The sequence below is a fragment of the Balaenoptera physalus genome (assembly GCF_965194825.1).
Source record: "Balaenoptera physalus genome assembly, chromosome: X".
NCBI classification, from domain to species: Eukaryota; Metazoa; Chordata; class Mammalia; order Artiodactyla; family Balaenopteridae; genus Balaenoptera; species Balaenoptera physalus.
Genome location: NC_138903.1, coordinates 73,116,717 through 73,143,086, shown reverse-complemented (window position 1 = coordinate 73,143,086; position 26,370 = coordinate 73,116,717). Strand labels below are relative to the sequence as shown.

The window sequence follows — 26,370 nt, the reverse complement described above, 5'->3', positions numbered from 1 at the left end:
AGAGAGGTCTTATGTACCCTGCCCTAAGGCCTTTGGTGGCTTTTAATAAAATCAAAGTTCTCTGCCTACTTTCAAAGGCTTTTAGTATCCGTCTATCCTATCTCCCACTAGTCCTCAACATACACCCTCTATTCGTTAGGCTGATTTCATCATGGACCTCCTCACAGTTTATATATATATATATATATATATATATATATATATATATATATATATATATATATATATATATACTTTCCTAGTTTTGCCCATTTCTTCCCCTTTAAGACAGTGTTTTCCATCCTCTCTTATCCACCATTCAAGAAACAGCTCAAATTTCAATTACAACATAGAATGTTTCCCAACTATCCTCACCTCATTGATGTTTTCAGTCATTAACGATGTAACTCTTATCTGTAGTTCATGACTACATGACTGAGCACATGATCATGTACTTTATTATATTGTGAAAGTTTAATGTGTGCTAGTCACATCTTCTGAATGATATTATAAGTTCTATAATAGCAGAGGACCAATGAATTCTACATCTCTCATGGCATCCAGCATATTTTGGAAGTGTATCAAGTGTGTTAACTGATGTAACATATGGCTTGAGGTTTTTTTTCCTGTAATGGTGTAATGGTGATTACTCAAGTAACTTCCAGCAGAACAGATATTAAGGTTAGGTGAACAGAAGCAATAATTTAAATTTCTTCAGTGGCCAGAGTCAACTGGAGACATAAAACAGTACACTCACTCTTATCGACAAATTCTAAAGGCTCAATGGACACCTTCTTGATTTCAGTAACACTGAATATACATTTGTCAATTGACCACTGACCACAAAAAAACTATATTTCTGTATGTGATCATTTGATTTTGGCAGCGTGCAACGATTCTGCTGCAAGCGAATCTCAAGTCGGAAGACCAGGCAGCACCTGCTCAAATGGCTGGCATATAACTACTATAGTCACAGGGATGCTGGGCGTTCACTTCTACTCAGGAAGGGAGAGGTACAGAGAGGCCTGGCTTTGGATGCAGCTGATATGTGCGGGGAAGAGGCAGCTCCACTGCAGGCAGCTATTTCTCCTCCCCCCTCCCCACTCTTGGGTTCTGGGCTGAGGCCAGGGACTGTCCGGAGTTGATCTCGGCTCCCATTGGCCGCTGTCTTTTGTGACGTCACGATCATGATGAGAATTGATGATCGGACACGCTGATTTCATTGTCTGAGGAGGCAGTGGAGACCCAGGAAAAATCTCGCTGAATACGCCTGCCCCAGCCCTGGCTTGATCTGGGATCCTCTGATCCCTCCCGTCACTGCACCACGCCCGAGGTAAGCACCCAGCATGGGTAGGTGTGAAGGGCGAAGGAGGGCGAGCAAGGCACCGAGCTAATGCTCTGCCCAGTGGGGGGCACGGAGGTTCAGAGGCCTAAAGAGGCTGCCAACAAACTGGTGCGGCTTTGGGGGAGCCAACTGCCTCTACCCTCCGAGTGAAGCCTGGCGGCAGCGTGAGATTAAAAACGAGATGAGGATAGGGATACAGTAGACACTGGCAGAGAGCGAAGGACCTTGCTCGGAGAGAGTGCGACGTTTGGGACGCGCTTCTGGCCCCTGAGTAGGAGGAAGTGGCGCCTCTGCCTCCGAAGAAAGGAGGGGGAGTGAATTCTAACACTTCTAGATTTCACTGGACTGTGGATTTCTCACAGCCCTACTCAAACGCGCTGGAGGTGCTGCGCCTGCGCAATAACAACCTCTTCGGGGAGGTGGGGGTGGTAGGGCGGAGTTCGTGGCGAGGAGTATAGGCGTGGAGTTTGCTCTTGCGCATGCGCCTTTTCCGTTTCGCTGGAGGGGGTTGGGCTGAGGTCTGTCTGGGCAGAATATGCTAAGGGTTGGTAAGTTGGCCTTGTGATGTTTCAAGCGCTAGTTGATGGAAAAAATCTACCAGTTACTTTGAATCTGGCCTAATGAGCATATGCAGCCCCAGAGTGGGCCTGAAAAATTTAAGAAGGCAAATTCTTAATCTACAGTTATCAGGTTTAGAATAATGGAAAGAACTCAGATAGGAGTTTGGAATAGAAATTACTGAGATGAGAAACCATTTGGAGAATAGAAACACTATTCAAGTGAGTCCAACTTTTAGTCTTCAAGGAACTCTGATTTGGCGTGCCGCTCAGTGATTTTTGAAACAAATTCTTTGGAGAGACTCAGAGTAAAAAATTTTCCTTTCTTGTCTTTTTTTTTTCCTTCTTGGAAAGGTTTCTTTTAAAGCTTTGGTCTCGGTTTCAGGTTTGGCGCTAAGTCCTTCCTTCTTCCTCTGTGTCTCTGTTAGAACCACCAAGGTCAAATCCTATTTTGAGAGATCCTGTACGACTCCCCTTTATTGGGAGGGGCTATATCACTCGGCAACCATGAGGAACATCCTGCCTGTCTGTCCTTGGTAGAGAAATTGTATAGTAGTGTTAATACTTCTGCTCCACTGTCTGATCATGAACTCCTATTTTACAGAGGAATCTGGATTTTTCTCCATTTCTCATAGTTAAGGGATTATCACGTCCTGGTGAGTTTTCCTTTGAAAGCCTCTCCTACCATTTTTCCCTTATTTTACAGTCTAAACTCTCATTACCACCCATCCAGTCATTCCAGGCGCCTCCTAGCCAGCCTTCTAATTCATCCTGTCAGACTAACGGCTTGATGACTTCCTTCATCAAGTCATTTTTCTTCACCAAAATATTATTGGCTTCTTATTTTCTATTGTTCCAAGCCCAGTTACACTTGGATTGCAAAGAGCTTTGTAATCTGACTTTATTATACCACAGGAACCTTATCTTAGTTTATTTCTCAGTGCACAACTCTCCCTAATGTCGCCAGAACAATCTACCTCCAGAACTTTGCTCCTTGTACCACTACCACTCCCTTCACCTAAGATGCTCTCTCTTTGCCTATTCACGTCTTACCCACTTTGGAAACTCAACTTAAGTTGCACCTCTCTGTAAATACCTTCCAAGTCTAATCCAACCATTATTAAGCTCACCTTTTCTAGAACTCCTACATCAGTTCTTATATTTGTCACTTTCTTATAGCCTGCCTTATACTGTCTTCTTATTTTTTAATTTTATTGTGTGTGTGTATGTATGTGTGTGTTAGACTAGACTCCTCAACTGGATTTTAAACCTGTTCTTAAGAGTTGGGACCATGCCATCTACCATATACTTCTTTATCCAAAGCATCTGGATGACTATTTGAAATATCTACAGCTGTATATGGTCTTTGTTTTCCAATTTCTTGGGAAACAAAGTAATACAGTTATCAAAAGAACTGTATATATGTGAAAACTTATTCATCATTAGTCAAGCAAGGGACCCTCCAGTGACTGAATAAACCTCAATATGATTCAAAGAAAATGCAATACAGAAAAACAGACATCTCTATATATTGGGTAGCCTGCAAATATGTTCTGTCCTCATTAATAAGACCAAGGGAACTTTATCCCAGAAGTGGTTCTGTCTGTAATTTTCTCAGTTTGAAAAATACTAAGACATTTTCCATTGTCTATATTTCTCTTTGATAACATTTCATTATGCATCTTCTCTTAAATCCAGTAATTATTCACTCTTTTTATTGCAGGATGTCTTGCATTTGCTGCTTTACATTGACTGTCACTGATAGTTTTCATCTTGAATCAGAGCTAATCATTGTGATGGCTGCCATAATTGCTATTTTATAATATATCAGTTGTCACTTCCCTACCCCTTGGGCTTCAAACTGCATTGTTCCATGGAGCTCAGTTTTATTTGAAAGAAAGTGATTGTGGTTTAATACAGAGGCTTTCTACAGATTTCACTTGGACTGCTGCTTCACTCTGAGGCACCATCCCAATATTACATCAAGGTTTGAGGTTTAGGAAAATGGATGAAAAGCAGTCCAAAAGGGTTTTACGTTCTGTAAATTTGAAAACTATTGTCATAGACTATTGTAAGTATACTATGAATATTTTAAAAATATATATTTAATTAATTCTGCTTTTAAAATTGTATTCCCAGAGGGAATTATATTTTTATGTAGTGTAATCCCCAACAAGGTAAAAATATTTGAATTGTTGATTTTGATTTTACAGAGGAATCAGTTAGCTAAACATGAAATTGGTGGTGTCTTATACTTGCACTGAGTACACTATATCTAGGCATAGTGATTTGGAAGTAAACAGTGAAAATTCTAGAGAGATATATTCTGCATACAAAGGGGACTGGAGAGGTTGGTATATTCAGAAACTGTCACTGACACCCTGAGACCTTTCTAGCCTGAATAAAATTTCACGACAATAAACTGAAACTTGTCTGTGCCAATGGAATCATCCTTGTGCCAACTAGTAGCAAAATTGCCTGGATTAACCAGAAATCTAGGTACATGGGAACTGAACAATTGACATTATATTGTCAATCAAATGCTATACTTTACATCTGACATCTGTAAAGAAATCTACAACAGCAGAACTGTCTTACCCTCTTGATCTCCTGTTGTTTTACATGAGACTTATGTCCAATTGGGTTGATCCTTAGAATCTTTAAATGTGTTATTTGTTAGAGTGGCAAAAATTGAGGAAAACATTTTCTTAGCTTCTCTTCCCTTGGGGTTGGGGGAAGTTTATTTTATGGTTCTTAAAACAGCCATGGACACATGTGACTTACATGCCCTGGGTAGGCACTTTTCTCAGGTAAACAAGCATGGTGCTTGTCCAGGGTCATACAAGTAGTAAGTGGCAGAGCCAGTACTTCAAAGCAAGTGTCATTCTAGAGGTTTCATTCTTAACTACTAGGTTATAGGTTGGAGAGCTAGAGTGAGGCCCTTCTTCATTTGTTTTCAAAAATTGTGTTTGTGTGTGTGTAAAATTTCTCCCTGACTTACTCTCTTTATGAGTCTGTAATGCCTGTGACATTTTCCTTTCTCTCTCAGTGGAAATGAAAATTTTTAATAGATAGGATGACTTTTAAGAGAAAGGGATCCTTGTTTTGACTCCAGTGGCTTCGGTGGCAGAAGGCATGTAGACCCATACACTATTTTTTCTATTGTCAAGTACCAAGCAATGGTGAAAGCGTTTCTTCATTGGGTTTTGTGAAAGGATAGATCATAAGTTTTCTCCAACACTAATATATTGCTTTAATATATTTCTTTATATATTATACTTTCTTACTTGGTTAGCTTGGTCTACCTGCAGTGTGCTTCATGGATGAAATGGCTATGCCATTTAGGAAAGTAATTATCCCAGACCCATTCTCCAAATAGCTTTGCCCTTTCATAGACCAATCGTTTATTGTGTTGAAATCTCCTCAACAGAGAAACAACTGGAAGAGATCTGAGGAATTGTGAGATGTGGAAGAAGAAATATATTCTACATTAATGGGAAGTATTACATTAGGTATAGAATGCTCAGCCTTTACTCATCCCCACTATTCTAAGACAACATGAAGTTATTTTTGAATATGTATGTAAGTTATTAAAATAATCATTCAAGCATTTTAATTAGAACCTAGAGGCTCACTTTTATCACCAATGAATGCTTAAGAGATGCTAAAGGTGGTGTTTTTTTTTTTTTTCCTTTTCCCAACTAGTACTTAATGTAGAGAGAGACTACTTTTGAACTCAGTATTGGTTGTGATTTGGAGCCAGTTTACTTATCTGGTAGGGTTTGGTGCATCTGTGTCTATTAAATCCTTGCAATTCAAAGTGTGTTCCATGGAGTAGCAGTATGGGCATCACTTGGGGACTTCTTAGAAACTGCAGAATCTCTGGCTCCACCCAAGACCTACTGAATCAGAATCTGCATTTTAATGAGATCTCTGGGTGATTCATATGCACATAAGTGTCTGAGAAACACTGATACAAAGTGAAATATGAATTCCTGTACAACTTAAACATTTTAAGAGCTGGTAGTTATAGAAAACTCTGAATTTCCTTTTGTCCATTTTCACATGTGTAAAGTAATATGTAATCAAAGTATTATCTGGCTAATATACATCAGTTTTGCTCCATTCTGGAGTCAACATTGTCTCTTTGAGAGGATAGCTACACCTGTGTGATGGGTAAAATTGTTAAGAGTGACTGAACCTACTTATTTTGTTGATAATAATGACCTTACCATTAAAATGATATTTATCCTAATTACTTGACATGTCAACAGTGTTACAGAAGAGTATAGATTTACTGGGGTCACTGTTGCTGATACCTTCAAGAGGAACTGTATTAGTTTTCTATTTGCTACTGTAATAAATTACCACAAACACATGGCTTTAAACAACACATGTATTATCTTACAGTTCTGGTGGTTAGAGGTCTGAAACAGGTCTCACAGGGTGAAAATCAAAGTGTCGTCAGGGCTTTCCTTTCTGGAAGCTCTAGGGAAGAATCTGTTTCCTTATCTTTTCTAGCTTCTAGAGGCTATCCACATTCCTTGGCATGTGGCCCTCTTTCATCTTCAAAGTCAGCAATGTTTGATCACATCTTTCACATTGCATCACTGTGACACTTACTCTTTGCCTCCATCTTCCACATTTAAAGATAATTGTGACTACACTGGGCCCACTAAAATAATCTAGGATAATCTCTTTATTTTAAGGTCAACTGATTAGCAACTTTAATTCCTCCTGCAACCTTCATTCACTTTTCCCATGGAGTCTAACATATTCACAGGTTCCAGGAATGAGGATATAGATACCTCGGGGTGTAGCGGGGTAAGGGTCGGCACAGGAATTGATGGCCTTTTTGACTGATAAAGGAAGCCAGCCTCTAATCTTGTTATTGGGATAAGTAATCGGTCAGTGTTCAGGGAGAATGCCATCTAAACATGAAGATGGCCATTTACAAGAGAGGCCTACAACCCATCCTTCCCTCATTGTCCTCAGAAGGAACCAACCCTACCAACACCTTGATCTCAGACTTCTAGTCTTTAGAACTGCAAGACAATAAATTTCTGTTTAAGCCACCATGTTTTTGGTACTTTGTTATAGCAGCTCTAGCAAACTAATATAGTCAGGGTAGTCCTTTAGTTGATATTTAAGTTGATCCTCAAAAGCACTTATTTATTAAGTTTGTGTTCTTTAATATTCTAGGTGTTGGATAAAGTGAATTAGGCATCAAAGAGTTTATAATACACATTAGACATTTTTCGTAAAACAAGTTTGAAATACATCACATCTCTGGCCCTCAGTTTATTCAACCGTGAAATGAGGGCATGATCTTCATAATACCTAAGAATATCTCTAGCTTTAAAATTCTATGATTCTATTTATTAATTAAATTTTAAGAAGTTATTAAATCCATATATTAATAAAAAGTATTAAGTGCAGACAAAATTGTGTTAATGTTCTCTTCAGGAAACAGTATTTTAATAACTACTATCCCTGCCATTCATCACCCACTTCCTAACCTTCAACTTTAAAGAGAATTAATAAAGATACTATTGAGAAACACCTTTGTTCTTTTGACTCTCTAGACTCCTTTGAAATTGGTTTAAGACTTAGGTTCAGAACACAGTAAATTATTAGCTCTGTATATGCAAATATATGCTTAATAAATAAAATTTTAAGTGACTAAATTAAAATATCTGTGGTAATTCACTTATATATTGGCTGCTTTTGAGAGCAGTGACTTGGAGAGGAGAGGGTTATTTTGCAAAAAGTTTTGCTCCGACTTCTCACTACTGCAAAGTATATTGAAGCAATATGTGTTCTGACAATTCACAAGTGAAGCTATAGTTTCTAAATAGCCTTGAGAATATTTTTGCAAATGGTTATCTGGTTACCTGAATTAAATATTAGTGGTAAAATAACAATTGCTGAATATGGTCATGATTAAACCTTGGATAGTATAGTCCATGTGTTCAGATCTAGTCTGATTAACACCAGTGAATAGCATTGTGATGAAATACACAGAAGCACATTTGTTATGTAACAATCTCTCCTTTTGTGCCTCATATCCAAGTGAAAAACATGACTAGGCAGGAGAAATGCAGTGCTGACAAAAACATTAGGGGTCACTGTTTATCCCACTCTTCAAACATATATACGTCTCTGATTTGGTAATAACGTATGTTTTCTATCTTAATGTCATAGGCTTAACATAGGGTGGTGTCTCTAAAAATTGAGGTCTGCAGACCCCTAGGGGTCCAAGGACGTGTTCTCAGAGGTCTGCAAGTTTTATGAAAATTTTTAAATTTGAGGGTTTTATTTCACTGATAATCTTGAAAAGAAAACCCCACAATCTGCATGTGTTCACTTACACACAGAGCCTTTCCACCAGGTATAATGATAAAACTTCTCTTTTATAGTCATAAGGCACAATTAAAATACATTTGATGGAATGAATTGAGTACCTTAAAGCAGAGTTCCTCAGACAGAGACCCAAAGGTGGATTTGGACAATATAGGAAAGATTTTGTTTGTGATTTTGTTTTCCTCTTTTAAAGGAAGAAGAAAGAAAAGACTTTACCTGTGACTATCAGATTTTAGTTGCACTCCATGAGGCTTTTAAACCATTAAGCAGTACTTAGTCTATTAAAATTATTTGTAGGGATAAATTTATGCTTCCACTATTTGATGAATTAGATATGTGTGTGTGTTGGTTCAACACTATACATGTGTGTAATTATATACTGTTACCTACTTACCACCAGATGGGGTGCTTTGAGAAATCTTCCTCCAACTCCCAAAGAACAGATGTATACTTTTTCCCCCAAAGTTTTTGCAATAAAATCAGGAATGGAAAGTATGAGAGTCAAACAGTCCATCTCTTTGCTTCTAGGTAAAACTACCCTTAAATATTAACATATACTATGTAAATCTGACTCATAAAACACCAAAAGAATATCTAGTTTAGGTGAATAAATATGGCTTTAACATTTTAAAAACAAATTTTAGTTACCAATGGAAATTCTTGCTGGGAGTGAGAGAAGAGGTAGGATAGAGTAGGAGAGAGTTGTGTGGATGATAGAAAAAAGTTAAGAGAGAAATAATAAGGATAAATTCACAGTATGGTGAAATTAAAGAGACATATATATTATTTTGATATAATGAGTAATTTATTAACAATCACTTTTGCAATGTGCAGCTATGAGAAATTTTATAGAGCTACCCTCAATAGTAAATTAAAATGCAACCTATATTTAAAGGTATTAGAATGTTAATTGCAAGATGTTAGGGGTCAGTGCTTATGGCAGTGGAATCACTATCATGAACTAGTGAAAGATAGAAATGATTTACTTGCACGATTTGCTTGAGGCTAGAAATGTAAAAAGAAATAGAATTTAGTCACAAATATATATGGATCAAGGTAGTATTTAACTCATCAGGAGATGCTATATATCACTGGTCATTAATTGTCATTTTTTCTGTTTGAGTGTATGCATGTGGGATTGTATGAAAGCAGAGCTAAAGACAACAGGAAATCAATTATCCGATTGAGGTCCTGTTTATGCTTCTGTTGTCCAACTGATTATCTGTTTGAAATTGATCTTTCTTATTTTGTTATGAGTTTTGACATCTGAGTGTATGATAAGGTATTTGTAGTTTAAATGTATTTTATTATTTTAACATTGCCACTTTGTGATAAAAGCAAGTGTCACTAAAAGCTAACAAATTATTATAATTGATGAAAAAATCTGAGATTAGTATATCTACTTGCCAGTGATTGTTTTTGAACAAACATTCATCATCTTTGAATTTAGACATTAGACATGTGGCTATAGAGATATATGTCACTGTAGATATATCTTTTCATCTATTTATATGGAAAATTTATACATAATATTATCTTGGAATTTATGCCCATGTCATTATGAATATATATTTAGCTTTTGTGTATCTGGAAAATATGAACATTGATTATATAGAATTCTTAAGTGTTTTTTAAAGTGAGGTCAGTGTACAATTTCTTTGTGCCCTGAGAAAGTTTTCTGGGTTGTAGTTAAAATTTCCTGTTTCATATTTCCACCTAAGTGATAGAGGCCAATTATACCTCTAAAATGGAAGATAAGAGATGTGTGCAATGCATTTCAGTAGTTATAGCCCAATAAACAAATAATGAATATCCTTTCATAGTATTTGAATAGATGCAATGCCTGTTACTTGACTTTATGCTTAGAAAATGTTGAAATTTATTTTTTTGCAATATCTGCAAATTCTGGCAAGTTAATTATAAAATAACTAAATAGAACTGCTGTTTGTAAAGATGAGGATCATTAAATGTAAATGACACATTAAAGTGACAGCTTCTGAAAACAGATTTACCATAAATTCTTTTTTTTTTTTTAATAAAGTTATTTATTTATTTATTTATTGGCTGTGTTGGGTCTTCGTTGCTGTGTGCAGGCTTCCTCTACTTGCAGCAATCAGAGGCTACTCTTTGTTGCACTGCACAGGCTTCTCATTGCTGTGGCTTCTCTTGTTGTGGAGCATGGGCTTTAGGTGCATGGGCTTCAGTAGTTGTGGCACGTGGGCTCAGTAGTTGTGGTTTGAGGGCTCTAGAGCACAGGCTCAGTATTTGTGGCACACAGGCTTACTTGCTCCGCGGCATGTAGGATCTTCCCAGACCAGGGCTCGAACCCGTGTCCCCTGCATTGGCAGGCAGATTCTTAACCACTGCACCACCAGGGAAGTGCACCATAACAATTCTTTTGCACGTATTCAAATTTCATTAAGTTCAAAGTGTCAGTTCATTATTGTATATTTAATCAAGCTTTTGCTAAATATTACATTAAAAAATTATGCAGAGGCACCTACATACATGGACACCATGCCCATTGGTGTTGTGCTTAATTTTTTCATTCTCCAAAACTTTAAAAGATCAAACTCTCATTACATAGGAGAGGGTCAGGATCTGTCTTCCTTTTGCCATGAGAATATATTAATGTATGTTTCCTTTATTTGAGGTTTATTACACATTATGTGGGAGTGGTTTGGTATATGTTAAATTAATTATTACTAGTAGGAATGACAAGTTGGTTACATAAATGTTTACAATTAACAAAAATAACTTTTGCATAGCACATTATAGTTTACCAAGTATTTTAATTAACATAATTCATCATGTGAAGAAGAGTAGGACAGATTTTATAACTTTATTTTCCAGATGAAACTGAGGCCCAAGAGGTCAATTATCTTTGCTAAGGTCACAAAAATAGCAAGTAGTGAAGCTTAATAGGAACAGAGATGTCCTGACTCCTAACATAGTGTCCCCACTCCACCACTCCAAAAGGCCACCTGAACTTCTGCTTACAGCTATGATGAAGTAACAAGAAGAGCATTTACCCTCTCATCTTAAATATCTAAAAACAAACAAACAAAAAACAGCAAAAATATGTATGAAACAGTGGATTTTGGACATTTGACAAAAAGTAGCATAGGACCACGATTTTTTGAGAGAAGGGAAACAAATAAGATAAACCCTGTGAATGTCCCAACTCACTGCCTGGAGAAAGTATCCAGACCACAACCAAGGGAAAGGGAACCAAACAGCCTGGAAGTCTCTCTAAGTTGAGGAGACAGAATTCAGAGTTCACAGAGGACAGGGTGACTAGAATTTGAGTACTGGAGGGGAGAATGCTCACAGGAGAAAACTGCACATAGATAGAGCTTTGGAGATTTGTAGAGGGGCCCCTTGAATCTTTGGCTGAATACTGATCAACTCCAGTGTGTGAGAAAACTATTGCAGATGGGGAAAGAACCACTAGAAAGGATCAGGCAAACAATCCTCAGAGCTCACATAAGACCAGGAATAGTTTAGGTTTTCAACCACCAGGCTGGAAAACTATATTTCATGGAATATCTAGGAAGGTCCTCAGAAAGGTATTACTTTAGTAATGAGACAAATTAGCCCTAGACTAAAGGCAATTTTGGATTTGCCTAACAAAGCAAACCTCAGATGAATCAATTTCCAAGTAATTTAAATATATCCCAGAACAAAGTTCCAAAATATTTAAAGAATATAAAAACATCCAGTATCGAAGAGCATCATGAGCAATATCTGCCATTAAATGAAAAACTACAAAAAGCATGCAAAGAAACAAGAAAATACAGCTCATAGTGTGGTGAAGAAACAATTAAAAAAACAGAATGAAAAATAATAGATTTTAGAATTAGTAGAGAATGTAAAAGCAGCTATTAAAGCTGTATTCTCTATGTTCAAGAAGGTAGAGGAAAGCACAAGCCTGATGAGGAAAGAAATGGAAGATTTATTAAAAGATCCAAATTGAAATTCTAGAGACAAAAGTAAAACTATGGGGAAAAAAATGAATGGACCAACAATGAGCTGTGGGACAATATCACTCAATGTAATATACATGTTTTTGAGTCCCAGAAGGTGAAGAAAAGTATTTTTAATTAACAGTTGAAAACTTTCCAAATTTGATGAAAACTATGAACCCACATAGTCAAGAAGCTTAACAAATTCTGAGAAGAAGAAAGCTAAGGGAAATGGCTCCAAGGCATCTCCTAATCTAACTGCTGAAATCCAGAGAAAAAAGAAAACTTAAAAGTATCCAGGGGAAAAAAAGTTACCTTTATGTACAGGGGAACAAACTTTAGAATGACAGGAGGCATCTTGTTGAAAACAATGCAAGCCAGAAGACAATGGAATGACATGTTTAAAGCACTGAAAGATAAAAAAAAAATCTGTTAACCTAGAATTCTATATCAAAATATCAAAGCAAAACAAAGGTTTTCTTACTCATTCTAAAGAAAAAAAAATGCACTGACAGCAGAAACACACTACCAAAAATGTTCAAGGAAATCTTTCAGGCAGAAGGAAAATGATGCCAAATTGAAATTAATTTTTCTTCATTATTATGTTTTTGTTTTGTATGTAGCCTGTAAAGAATTAAAGAAAATGAAGGGCATTACTACAGTAAAGCTCCTTGCATTTGCACCTAAAAAAATAACTTTGGACCTACACAATGGAAGTAAAAAATATGTAGGTAAATATGTATGATTTTTAATTTTTGAAAATCACTTTCAATGATAACTGTTTAATTTTTTTAAATAACCATTTTTTGGAGGTTTTATAACATATGTAAAAGCAAAATGTATGACAACAATAGCACAAAAGACAGTAGAACAGAAATACAGGTATACTATTGTAAGATTCTTCTATTATATGTGAAGTAGTATATATAATATTATGATAAATTATCTTGATAATAAATTAAAGGTGTATACCATGGTCACTAAAACGACCATTAAAATAACATGACAAAGAGTGATGAGCTAACCAAGAAGATAAAATAGAATTATAAATAATGATTAATTAAAATCAAAATAGGAAAAAGGAAAAAAAGGAACAAAAACATATGGGGCAAATAGAAAACAAATAGATTGTATCTAAGCCCAACCATATCAATAATTATATTAATTGCAAAATGGTCTAAACATACCAGTTAAAAGGCAGGTATTGTCACATTAGACTTTAACTCATCTATAAATGTCTACAACTAACCCACCTAAGTATAAAGAAATAGATAGGTTAAACATAAATAAATGAAAAAATATATACCATGAATCTAAATAAAGTTGACTATATCCATATCAGATAAAGAAGATTTCAGAGAAAAAAATATCAGCGGTAAAGAACATCATTCATATTGATAAGGGGATCAATTAAGAGAACATAAAAATCCTAAATATTTATGTACCTAATAACAGAGCTCCAAAATATATGAATCAAAAACTGTTAAAAGAGACATGAGAAACAGACTAGTATACAATTAGAAATGTTAACAGCTTCTCTCAGTAATTGCTAAAATAAGTAGAGAGAAAATTAATAACTGTTTAAGACTTGAACAACACTTTCAACAAACTCAACCTAATTGGCTCCACCCAAAGAGAGCAGAGTACACATTATTCTCAGAAGCACATAGAAAATTGATCAACATGGACCATATTTTGGGCCATAAAACAAACCATCAAAAGTTAAAAAGTTGAAGTCATATGAGGGGTGTTCTCTGATCATAAAGGAATTAAACTAAAATCAATAAATGAAAGATATCTGGGAAATCCCCAAATAGTTGGAAAGTAAACAACACAGTTGTAAGTAACCAATGGGTCAAAGGAGAGCCCACAAGGGAAATTAGAAAGCACTATGTAATCAGTGAAAATGAAATTGCGACATATCAAAATATGTGGAATATAGTTAAATCAGCACTTAGAGTTCATTTAGAGCATTAAACACTTGTAGAAAAGTAGAAAGCTTGAAAATCTGTTACTTGAGCTTCACTTTAACAAACTATAACTAGAAGAGCAAATTAAGCCCAAAGCAAGCAGAAAGAAGTAAATAATAAGAGCAGAAATAAATGAAATAGGAAACAGTAACAGATACAAACTACTATATATAAAACAGACAAGCAGCAAGGATATACTGTATAGCACAGGGAATTAGACCCAGTATCTTGTAATAACTTATAATGGAATATAAGCTGCAAAAATTCCTGAATCACTATGCTGTACACCTGAAACTAACACAATATAGTAAATCAACTATACTTCAATTTAAAAAAATAGAGAAATGCAATGAAACCAACATCTGGATATTTGAGAAAAGGCTGTACGCAAAAAAGAGAGAAGACACAAATTACCAATATCAGGAATGAGAGAAAGGATATCACTACAGACTGTACAGACATTTAAAAATATACTAATGGACTATTAACTTTACACCTATAAAGTAAACAACTTAAAGTAAATGTATATATTCTTTGAAAGACAGAAATCATCAAAGCTTGTTTGAGAAGAAATACAATAACTGAACACTTTATTAAAGAACTTGAATTTGTGATTAAAAATCTTTCTTTTCAGAAATCTCCAAGCCCAAATTACTACACTAGTGAATTCTACAAAACACTTAAGAAAGATAAAAATTTACAGATTCGAGATCCCTTGAAACAAGTTAAACTCAAAGGAAATCATGCCCAGACACATTATAATCAAATTGCTAAAAATCAAAGATATAGTGTTGAAAAAAGCTGGAGAAAATCAAAATACATGGGGAAACAAAGATTTGGAAATGACCATGGATTTTTCATGACAAAACATGGAAAACAAAGTCAGTGGAAAAACCACTTCAAAAATATGGAAAGAAATGTAGCCCAAAAGCCAATGAATTAAAACATTACAAAGACATATTAAAATAATAAAGAAGAAGTTGGAGAAAGGGGAACAGCAAAACAAACAATCAGAAGGACAAACAGAAAACAACTAATAAAATGGTGCACCCAAATCCATCCATATTAGTAGTTACGTTAAATGTAAGTAATCTAAACACACTGTCATACTGTCATACACATACCATCATATTGGGTTTTTAAAGCCCAACTGTATCCTACTTATAGGAAACCTACTTTATATATAAAGACATAAATTAAAATGAAACAAAATTATATACTATGACAGGTTATTCTAAACAAAGCTGAAGTATATTCATTAGTGTCAGACAAATTAAAATACAGAACAAGGAATAGTATGAGGAATAAAGAGGGGGTATTACATAATGAATAAAGGATCAATTCACCAAAATTATGTAACAACATTAGTTGCATATGCGTCTAACAACAGATCTTCAAAATACATAAAGCAAAACCGATACAATTAAAAGTAGAAATAGACAAGTTCACAATTATACTTGGGGACTTCACATTTCCTCTTTTGGTAATTGATAGAACAAGTAGTCAGGAAATCAGTAAAGACACAGAAGATCTGAACGACACTATTAAGCAACGTGACCTAATTGACATTATTAGAACTATCTACCTAACAATAGCCAAGGATACATTCCTTTCAGATGTTCATGGAGCATTCTTTTTTTGTTTTTAAAGAGATTCCTCTTTTTCTTTTTAAATTTTATTTATTTATTTATTTATTTATTTATTTATTTATTTATTTATTGGCTGTGTTGGGTCTTCGTTTCTGTGCGAGGGCTTCCTCTAGTTGTGGCAAGTGGAGGCCTCTCTTCATCGCGGTGCACGGGCCTCTCACTGTCACGGCCTCTCTTCTTGCAGAGCACAGGCTCCAGACGCGCAGGCTCAGTAGTTGTGGCTCACGTGAGGCTCTGTGGCATGTGGGATCTTCCCAGACCAGGGCTCGAACCCGTGTCCCCTGCATTGGTAGGCAGATTCTCAACCACTGCACCACCAGGGAATCTCCATGGAGCATTCTTTAAAAGAAACCATATTCTGCCTGGGCCATAAACTTTAAAAAATTTAAAACAGTTGAAATAATATAAAGTATGTTCTCTATTCATAACCACACTAAACTAGAAATTGATAACAAAGATATCTGGAAAATACTTAAATATTTTAAACAATAAACAGGAAAATTAATATTTTGAACTGAATGACAATTAAAACACACCCTGTGTCAAGATAGTTTTTATTTGCATTTCCCTGATAATTAATGATGTTGAACATCTTTCAAATACCTGTTGACCGTTTGTTTGTCTTCTTCAGAGAAATGTCTGTTCAAGCCCTTTGCCCATTTTTAATTGGATAATTAGTTATTTTGCTATTGAGTTTTAGGAGTTTCTTATATATTTTGGAAATTAACCCTAATCAGATATATGGCTTCAAATATTTTCTTTCATTCTGTAGGTTGCCTTTTTTTTTTTACTGTAGTTGATTGTTGACTGTCCTTTGCTTTGCAGAATATTTTTAATATGATGTAGTCCCACTTGTCCATTTTTGCTTTTGTTGCCTGTGCTTTTGGTGACGTATCCAAGAAATCGTTGCCAGGACCAAAGTCCAGAAGCTTTTTCTGTATGCTTTCTTCTAGGAGTTTTACAGTTTTGGGTCTTATGTTTAAGTCTTTATTTTGAGTTTTTTTTTGTGTATGGTGTTCACACCTGTTGGGATGCCTATTATTAAAAAACCAAAACATAAAATGTGTTGGCAAAGCTGTGGAGAAATTGGAACCCCTGTACATTGTTGGTGGGAATGTAAATTAATGTTCAGCAGCTATTGCAAACAACATGGAGATTCCTCAAAAAGGTTAAAAATAGAACTACCATATGATCCAGCAATCCCACATCTGGGTATATAGTCATCCCTTTGTTTCCATGGATGTGGAACCCATGGATAGGTGGATACAGAAGGCCAACTGTAATGGACTTGAGCATCCTTGGATTTTGGTATCTGTGGGGGGTCCTGGAGCTAATCTCCCACAGATAGCAAGGGACAACTATCCAAAAGTATTGGAATCAGGATCTTGAAGAAATATCTGCATGCCCATGTTTATTGCTGCACTATTCACAATAACCACAATATGGAAATAGCCAAGTGTCCATCGACAGATAAAGAAAATGTAATATATACATACCATGGGATGTTATTCAGTCTTTAAAGAGAAGGAAATTCTGCCATTTGCAACAACATGGATGAAACTGGAGGACACCATTCTAAGTGAAATAAGCTAGTCACAGGACAAATACCACATGATTCCACTTATGTGTGCTATCTAAAATAGTCAGAAGCAGAGAATGCAATGGTGGTTGCCAGGATGGAGGGTGAGGGAAATGGGAAGTTGTTATTCAGTGGGTAGATAGTTTCAGTTATGCCAAATGAATAAATTCTAGAGATCTGTTGTAGAACATAATACCTATAGTTAACAATACAGTATTGTGCACTTCAAAATTTGTTAACAGGGTTGATCTCATGTTGTGTTCTTATTACAGAACAAATAAACAATGGGACACAAGGAAACTCTGGGAGGTGTTGGATATGCTGATTACTTTGATTATGGTGATGGTTTCACTAGTTTTTGCATAAGGCCAAACTCATCAAATTGTAGACATTAAATATTGTGCAGCTGTATGCACCTCAGATATACCTCAATAAGGCTGTTAAAAAATCCAACCTATCAAAATTTGTAGAATGCAGCCAAAGCAGTACTTAGAAGTAAATTTATAGCATTAATTGCTTATATTTAGAAAAGAAGAAAGGTCAAAGATCAATAATCTAAGTTCCCACCTTAAGAAACTAGAAAAAAGAAGAGCAAATTAAGTACAAATAAGCAGAATGAAGGGAATAATAATGATAAGAGCAGGAGTCAATGTAAATGAAGACAGAAAAACAATAGACAAAAGTCAATGAAACCAAAAGCTAATTATTTCAGAAGATCAATAAAAGTGATAAGCCTCTTGTCAACTGACCAAGACAAAAGAAACAAATTGCCAATATCAAGAGGGAAAAATACATCACAATAGACCCTATGAATATTAAATGGATGATAAAGGAATAGTATATAAGAATCTTTACACCTTTAAATTCAGCAACTTTGATAAAATGGACCAATGCTTTGAAAGACACGAACTGCCCAAACTCACTCAAGAAGAAATAGATTATCTGAATAATATAGAAATGTAATGCATAGCTTAAAACTTTCCAACAAAGAAAATTCCATGCTCAGATGGCTTCATTGGTGATTTCTAACAAAGATTTAATGAAAAAATAATAATTCTATGTAAACTCTTCTAGAGTATACAAGTAGAAGGAACACTTCCTAACTCATTGCCTGTACCAAACCAAATACAATACAAGAAAAAATCAGAAACATCCTCATGAATGCAGACTCAAAAATTTTCAACAATATATTTCCAAATGAAATAAATATATAAAAAAATAATACATCACCACCAACTGGGGTTTATTCCAGGAACAGAATACTCATTCAACACTTGAAAATCAACCAAAATAATTTACCATATCAAAAGGTTAAAGAAAATAATCTGTACAATTATCTCAATACATGCAGCAAAAAGCATTTTACAAAATTCAATATCCATTCATTATAATGATGATAGTAATAGTAATAATAAAAACTCTCAGTTTAATAGAAATAAAAGGAAACTTCCTTAAACTTGTAAAGCATGTGAAAAACCTACAGCTGACGTAACACTCAATGGTGAAAGACTGAACGCTTTTCTTCTAAAATTGAGAACGAGGAACAAATGTCCACTCTCACAGCTCTGATTAAAACATTATACTATAGGTCTTAGACAGTGCAATAAAGAAATAAAAGACCAGTACCTACAGAAATATAGATTAATGGGACAGGATAGAAAGCCCAGAGATAAACCCATGCAAATACGGTCACCTTATTTTTGATAAAGGAGGCAAGAATATAAAACAGAGAAAAGACAGCCTCTTCAATAAGTGGTGCTGGGAAAACTGGACAGCTGCATGTCAAAGAATTAAAGTAGAACACTCCCTAACACCATACACAAAAATAAACTCAAAATGGATTAAAGATGTAAATGTAAGGCCAGACACAGATCCTTTTTGACCCACCTCCTAGAGAAATGGAAATAAAAACAAAAATAAACAAATGGGATGTAATGAAACTTAAAAGCTTTTGCACAGCAAACGAAAACATAAACAAGCCGAAAAGACAACCCTCAGAATGGGAGAAAATATTTGCAAATGAAGCAGCTGACAGAGGATTAATCTCCAAAATTTACAAGCAGCTCATGCAGCTCAATATCAAAAAGCAAACAACCCAATCCAAAAATGGGCAGAAGACCTAAATAGACATTTCTCCAAAGAAGATGTACAGATTGCCAACAAACACATGAAAGGATGCTCAACATCACTAATCATTAGAGAAATGTAACTCAAAACTACAATGAGGTATCACCTCACACCAGTCAGAATGGCCATCATCAAAAAATCTACAAACAGTAACTTCTGGAGAGGGTGTGGAGAAAAGGGAACCCTCTTGCACTGTTGGTGGGAATGTAAATTGATACAGCCACTATGGAGAACAGTATGGAGGTTCCTTAAAAAACTAAAAATAGAACTACCATACGACCCAGCAATCCCACTACTGGGCATATACCCTGAGAAAACCATAATTCAAAGAGTCATGCACCACAATGTTCATTGCAGTTCTATTTACAATAGCCAGCACATGGAAGCAACCTAAGTGTCCATCAACAGATGAATGGATAAAGAAGATGTGGCACATATATACAATGGAATATTAGTCAGCCATATAAAGAAACGAAATTGAGTTATTTGTAGTGAGGTGGATGGACCTAGAGTCTGTCATACAGAGTGAAGTAAGTCAGAAAGAGAAAAACAAATACCGTATGCTAACACATATATATGGAATCTAAAAAAAAAAAAACAAAAGTGGTTCTGAAGAACCTAGGGACAGGACAGGAATAAAGACGCAGATGTAGAGAATGGACTTGAGGACATGGGGATGGGGAAGGGTAAGCTGGGACGAAGTGAGAGAGTGGCATGGACATATATACACTACCAAATGTAAAATAGATAGCTAGTGGGAAGCAGCCACATAGCAGAGGGAGATCAGCTCGGTGCTTTGTCACCACCTAGAGGGGTGGGATAGGGAGGGTGGGAGGGAGATGCAAGAGGGAGGAGATATGGGGATATATGTATATGTATAGCTGATTCACTTTGTTATAAAGCAGAAACTAACACACCATTGTAAAGCAATTACACTCCAATAATGATGTTTAAAAAAAAAAAGAAAGAAAAGGCAAATGTATTGGAAAAGAAGAAACAAGCCTTTCTCTGTGGATGACATAATTGTTTAGAAAATACCAGACAATCAACAAAAAAGCTGCTGGAACCAATAAATGAATTTAGCAAAGTTAATATACCAAAATAAATTGTATGTTGATATCCTAGCAACGAACAATTGGAATTTTTTAAAATTTCTAGCTCTATTGAGGTATAATTTACAAATGAAAATTGTATATATTTAAGGTGTACAATGTGATGGTTTGATATATATATATATGTATTATGAAATGATTAGTACAATCAAGGTAAGGCATATGTGATATCCATCACCTCACATAGTTCTATTTCTTTTTGGTGTAGTGAGAACAGTTAAGATCTACTCTCTTAGCAAATTTCAAATATACACTACATTATTTTAAACTATAGTAACCATGATTTTAAAAATACCATTTACAATAGCCCCCTCCCCCTTCAAAAAAACCATACACATATAAGAAATACACAGGTATAAATTTAACAGACTATGTACTGAATCTGTATACTGAAAACTATAAAACTCTGAGGAAAGAAATCAAACAAGATCTAAATAATTAGAGAGAAGTATATCATATTCATGATTTGGAAGACACAGCAATTGTCCCTAAACTGATCTATAGATTCAATCCAATCCCAGCAGAACTTTTTGTTGGTACCAACAATCTGATTCTAAAATTCATATGAGAATGTAAAGGATGTAGGATAGCTAAATTCATTTTTAAAAGTAGAGTATTAGAAGACTCACACTTCCTGATTCAACAGTCATGATAAAGCTCCAGTAGTTAAGACAGTGTGGTTTTAATGAAAGAATTGACACATAGGTCAATGGAACAGAAAAGAGTGTCCAGAAAAAGAGCCACACATATATGGTCAAGTGATTCTTAACAAAGATGAAAAAGCAATTCAATAAAAAGTTTTTTTTCAATTAATGGTACTGGAACGATTGGATATCCATATGCAAAAAAACCCCACAAAACTTCGACCTGTACTTCACACCTTACACAAAAATCAACTCCAAATGTATCCTAAACTAAAATGTGAAATGCAAAAATATAAAGCTACTAAAAGAAAACATAGGAAAAAGTTTCTGTGACCTTGTGCTAGACAAAGATTTCTAAGGTATGGCACTAAAAGCACAATCCGTAAAACTAGAGAGCAGTGATAAATTGGGCTTCATCAAAATTAAAAACTGCTCTGTGAAATACACTGTTAATAAAATAAAAACAAGACACAAGCGAGGAGAAAATATTTGAAAATCATATTTCTCTTAAAGGACTTGTATCCAGAATGTGTAATGAACCCTAAAAGTTAAATAATAAGAAACAAACAATCCAATTTAAAAACTTGCAAAATATTTGGACACTTCTACAGAGAAGATGTATGAATGACAAATAAGAATAGCAAAAGATGCTCAATATCATTATCACTAGGGAAATACAAATTAAAACCACAATGATAATACACAATTACACAACTATTAAAATGACTAATTTTTTAGAAATATATGATAATAATTCTGGTAAGGAAGTGAAAGAACTGAAACTTTCATAGAATGTTGATGCAAAAGCAAATTTGTACAGCCACTTTTTTTTTTTCAAAACTGATCAATTTCATTTCACAATTACCCCCTCTTCACCCCTGTTCAGTGGGAAGTAGCCAGAAAGATCATTGCCCCTTTTTCCAACAAGATTGTATAAAAGCAGCCTGAATTGGGACTAGGATAAGATGGGGTTTTTTTTGTTTTGTTTTGTTTTTTAATTTTATTTATTTATTTATTTATTTTTGGCTGTGTTGGGTCTTCCTCTAGTTGCGTCAAGCGGGAGCCACTCTTCATCACGGTGCGCGGGCCTCTCACAATCGCGGCCTCTCTTGTTGCGGAGCACAGGCTCCAGACGCGCAGGCTCAGTAGTTGTGGCTCACGTGCCTAGTTGCTCTGCGGCATGTGGGATCTTCCCAGACCAGGGCTCGAACCCGTGTCCCCTACATTAGCAGGCAGATTCTCAACCACTGTGCCACCAGGGAAGGCCCTGTACAGCCACTTTTGAAAAGGGTTTATATTTAACTTATAAAGTTAAGTATACATTTACCATAGGACCCAGCAGTCCAACTCCTAGGTATTTACTCAGGAGAAATGGAAACTTATTTGCAGACAGAAACCTGCACACAAATGTTTTTAACAGTTTTATTCATAATAGCTAAGAACTTAAAACAGCCCACATGTCCTTCAATGGATGAATGGATAAACTGTGGTATATTCTTACAATGGAATGCTACTCTGCAAGAAAAGGGAGCAAATTACTGATACAGACAACACAGATGAATCTCAAATACATTATGCTAAATGAAAGAAGCTAGTCTCAGAAAAAATACATACTGTATTATTCTGTTTATATGGCATTCTATAAAAGCAAAATAATAGGAACGGAATAGGGATTGTCAGGGGCTGGGTGGCTAGAGAGATTGATTATAAATAAGCAGCATAAAGGTTTTTTTCAGAATGATAGAACTGTTCTGTACCTTAATTGTGATGGTGGTTTCATGACTATATACGTTTGTTTTAACACATAAAACCATACATGAAAAATAGTGATTTTTACTGTATGTAAATTTAAAAGCAAATAATAATAATGGATTAAAAGGACAATGTTAATAGAGACATGTTGGCCAAGATAAAGATATCCAAGGTATTATATTAACCTAAACTCAACTCTTTGTAAACAAACGAACAAAAAAGTTGATGGCTTACCCAAAATTCAAATTTTTAGTGTTGGCAAGAATGTATTCTATTTGAATTGGTGATGATTTTATGGACTCATTCCATTTTTAAAACCAGGTTTTCCAAGAATGAGTCCTTAATGAGTAAAATTTTTTGGTACTTTTCAAATGATTTAGCCATTTAAAACATTATTAGGGCATTATTAGAGCTGGTTTTAAGTACGATATCAGATATATAAGGACAGTGTTACATAGGAATTTATCTGAAATATTCCAATGTAAAAATAGAGCCTTAGCTATATTTTAGCTATTTCATTCCTCAAAGCTGTACTTTTCAAGTATTTCCAAAGCAATACATCTAAAATATTTCACTCATTGCTCTGCTTGTTTGAATAGAATATACTGAGCATAATTTAATCTTTGCCAATGGCTCAGGGTCTTCAAATGAAACACCAAATCCTAAAGCTGAGAGCAACCTAAAAAATTCCATATCTGAATATGATAGATAAACTGAAGGGCCTAGTTATCCTCAAAAATATAAATATGTTACAGCTATAACATGCTTTAAAATTTTAGAAAACTGAGAATTCCCTGGCAGTCCAGTGGTTAGGACCCCATGCTTCCACTGCAGGGGGCACAGGTTCCATCCCTGGTTGGGGGACTAAGATCCCACAAGCCGCGGGGTGCGGCTGAAAAAAAATTTAAGAAAAATGAGTTCACATATCTTAAATTATTTTTTAACAATCCAGACTGGTAAGTAAAACAAGTCATATAATCCAGAATTTTACAAACTAGGAAATGAATGCTCATAGAAATTAAGTGATTTACCAAATAGTCTCCAGTGGAGTTGAGAGTAGGACACAGGTTGTCTTATTCCTTGTGGGCTGGCATATGCTCAGTGGGTAGTACAATGCAAAGAGAATTAGACTAGGAAATCATGAGGTAAAGCTAAATGACTTGTTATTTCAATATTTAATCTCCTAGTTCAGTTAGTTACCTTCCCTACCCCAATACAGTAGACCTCAATTTCTGTGAATCCAATGGATTGTCATTTTATCTTCCACATAAATAACAACCCAACTTTTAAAATGAAAGTTTTTACAACTTTTTTTTCCTGATTTTTGTGCAAACGATTAAGAACTTTGGCTGTGCAGTCATTCAATAACTTGCCACTCCGTAGACCAAGATAACTAATCTGCCATGCTTTTTAAGATTCATATCATACTGGAGCAACAGTTGTAGCCAGCCAATAGGAAACCATTCCTACATAAAGCAGATATAGTGATACACTTGGGGATCAGCCATATCTTGTACTCTAGGCTTTTTTATGGTAGTTACAGCCCTACAGAGAAGAATCAGAGCCGTTACCCGTATTATGCATTAGTGAATTGAAATTTACCACACTCCTCAGATCTCATTCCAAAGTACTGGAATACCAATACCTTGCTTCTTAATCCACAACAGATGAGGTATTTCAGGTATTTGACCTTCATCTTCTGGCTCCTCTCCTGACTGTAGCTGAACCACTTAGGAAAATGAACCCCAAATTGCTCTGAAAACTGGAAAACATGATAGTAATATTGCTTTGATGAATATCGTCCCTACCCTCTGGCCCAAACATCCTTGAAAATTTATTCAGTTTGCAGATAAGAGGTTTACATTTCCACATTGTTGTACTTGAATGAGATCCCCTTCATAAAGTGGAGGTATTTGTTTCTGAAAGTTCCTGCCCTCTCTCACATGTGATTTTCTCTCATCAGATCTCTTAACATTATATAGGAAAATGTTTGCATGGTCAAGAAAACAAGTCGTGTACAGATTTCACTGGGTGTCTATGTGACTGTCTTTAATTTCTTCATGAAACTGCTTTATTGTTCAAAATATTCAAAAAGTGGAAATTATTTTTTATTTCCATGTCAATGTACTTAGTTGTTTCCATACCCAGTATACTAGAATGATTTCTGTTTGGTTTGGCTTATATTGTTTTAGTTGTCACTGTTTTCCTAATTTTGAAGAGAGTCATTCCTTGAAAAGGGTTTTCTTTCTGTCAGCTTTTAGGAATAACAATTTTAGTGCGACAGCTTTTAAGAGGAACCTGAAATTGCCTTTATCTAATTATGTGTTCTTCTTTATAAAATGCACTACTAGAATCCATCTCCTTTATTAAGAGTTTGACCTGCTTCTTATTTGTGAGATTCACAGAGTTGTTTTCCCTTAATATTAAACATCTTGCCTATTGGCAAGAAAAGCAATGTGTTTTTAAAAATTTCTCTTGTCTAATTATGATGTTGTCGATTAAAAGTACTTGGTATATTTTTAGTAAACTATACATGATTTTTAATTTTGATTTATATACTACAGCTATTAAAAATAATTATTTTGGTTAGTGTTGCCTAAAGCAAATACATTTTCAGTCACTAAAACTTCCTGTTTATTTTAAAGCTTTAAAGAGAGATTTTGACTTAATATATAAAATGAACCCCTTTATCCCAGAAAAAGAAAAAAATAAACGCACCCTTTTGTTTCAGAGCACATCTTTTGGCTGTAAGACATATGCCAGATGCCTTGCTTGACAAAGAACAGTGAGTGTCCCTGTTGATAATTGACCACCTATGGCTACTACCATACCACAATCTCTGGCTTTACTAGCCATAAATATTTATTTCGGTGAAAGAAGCTTTTTTTCTCCAAGCACTGACACTAACCAGACAAGGGCTTTCCGCTTTTTTTTTTTTTTTTTGTCTTTAAAGTTGATACTTTTTCTGAACAAATTCAATAAGGGTTCGCATTATGCATAATATTCATTGAGAACCTGTCTCCCTTTAGCACACAAATTATTGCCCATTACTGGGATTATTTCACTTAAAGAAATCTTGCAGCTTGAAAGCATTGAAATTGTATCAAAAAACAAAAACGTGCAAATTCTACACAAACCCAATTTTTATTCAAATTTTCAGAGTATCTTCTTTTATTTTTAGATGAATCTACGTTCTGTATTTACTGTAGAACAACAAAGGATTTTACAGCGTTATTATGAAAATGGAATGACAAATCAAAGTAAAAATTGCTTTCAGCTCATATTACAGTGTGCACAGGAGACTAAGCTGGACTTCAGTGTAGTCAGG

At 35.1% G+C, this 26,370-nt stretch overlaps 1 protein-coding gene across 2 annotated transcripts in view; it reads left to right on the top strand.

Annotated features, from left to right (window-relative positions):
- Positions 1 to 203: 203 nt before the first annotated feature.
- HDX (highly divergent homeobox) overlaps positions 204 to 26,370 on the top strand; it is a 166,238-nt gene continuing 140,071 nt past the window's right edge. The window contains exons 1-2 of one of the 2 annotated variants that reach the window (XM_082447400.1): positions 204 to 1,312; positions 26,224 to 26,370. In XM_082447400.1, coding sequence (XP_082303526.1) covers positions 26,224 to 26,370 — 147 coding nt within the window. In that variant the 5' untranslated portion in view covers positions 204 to 1,312. Of the gene's footprint in view, positions 1,313 to 1,341 lie in introns of those variants that run through there. The other variant, XM_082447401.1, reaches the window with a different exon arrangement.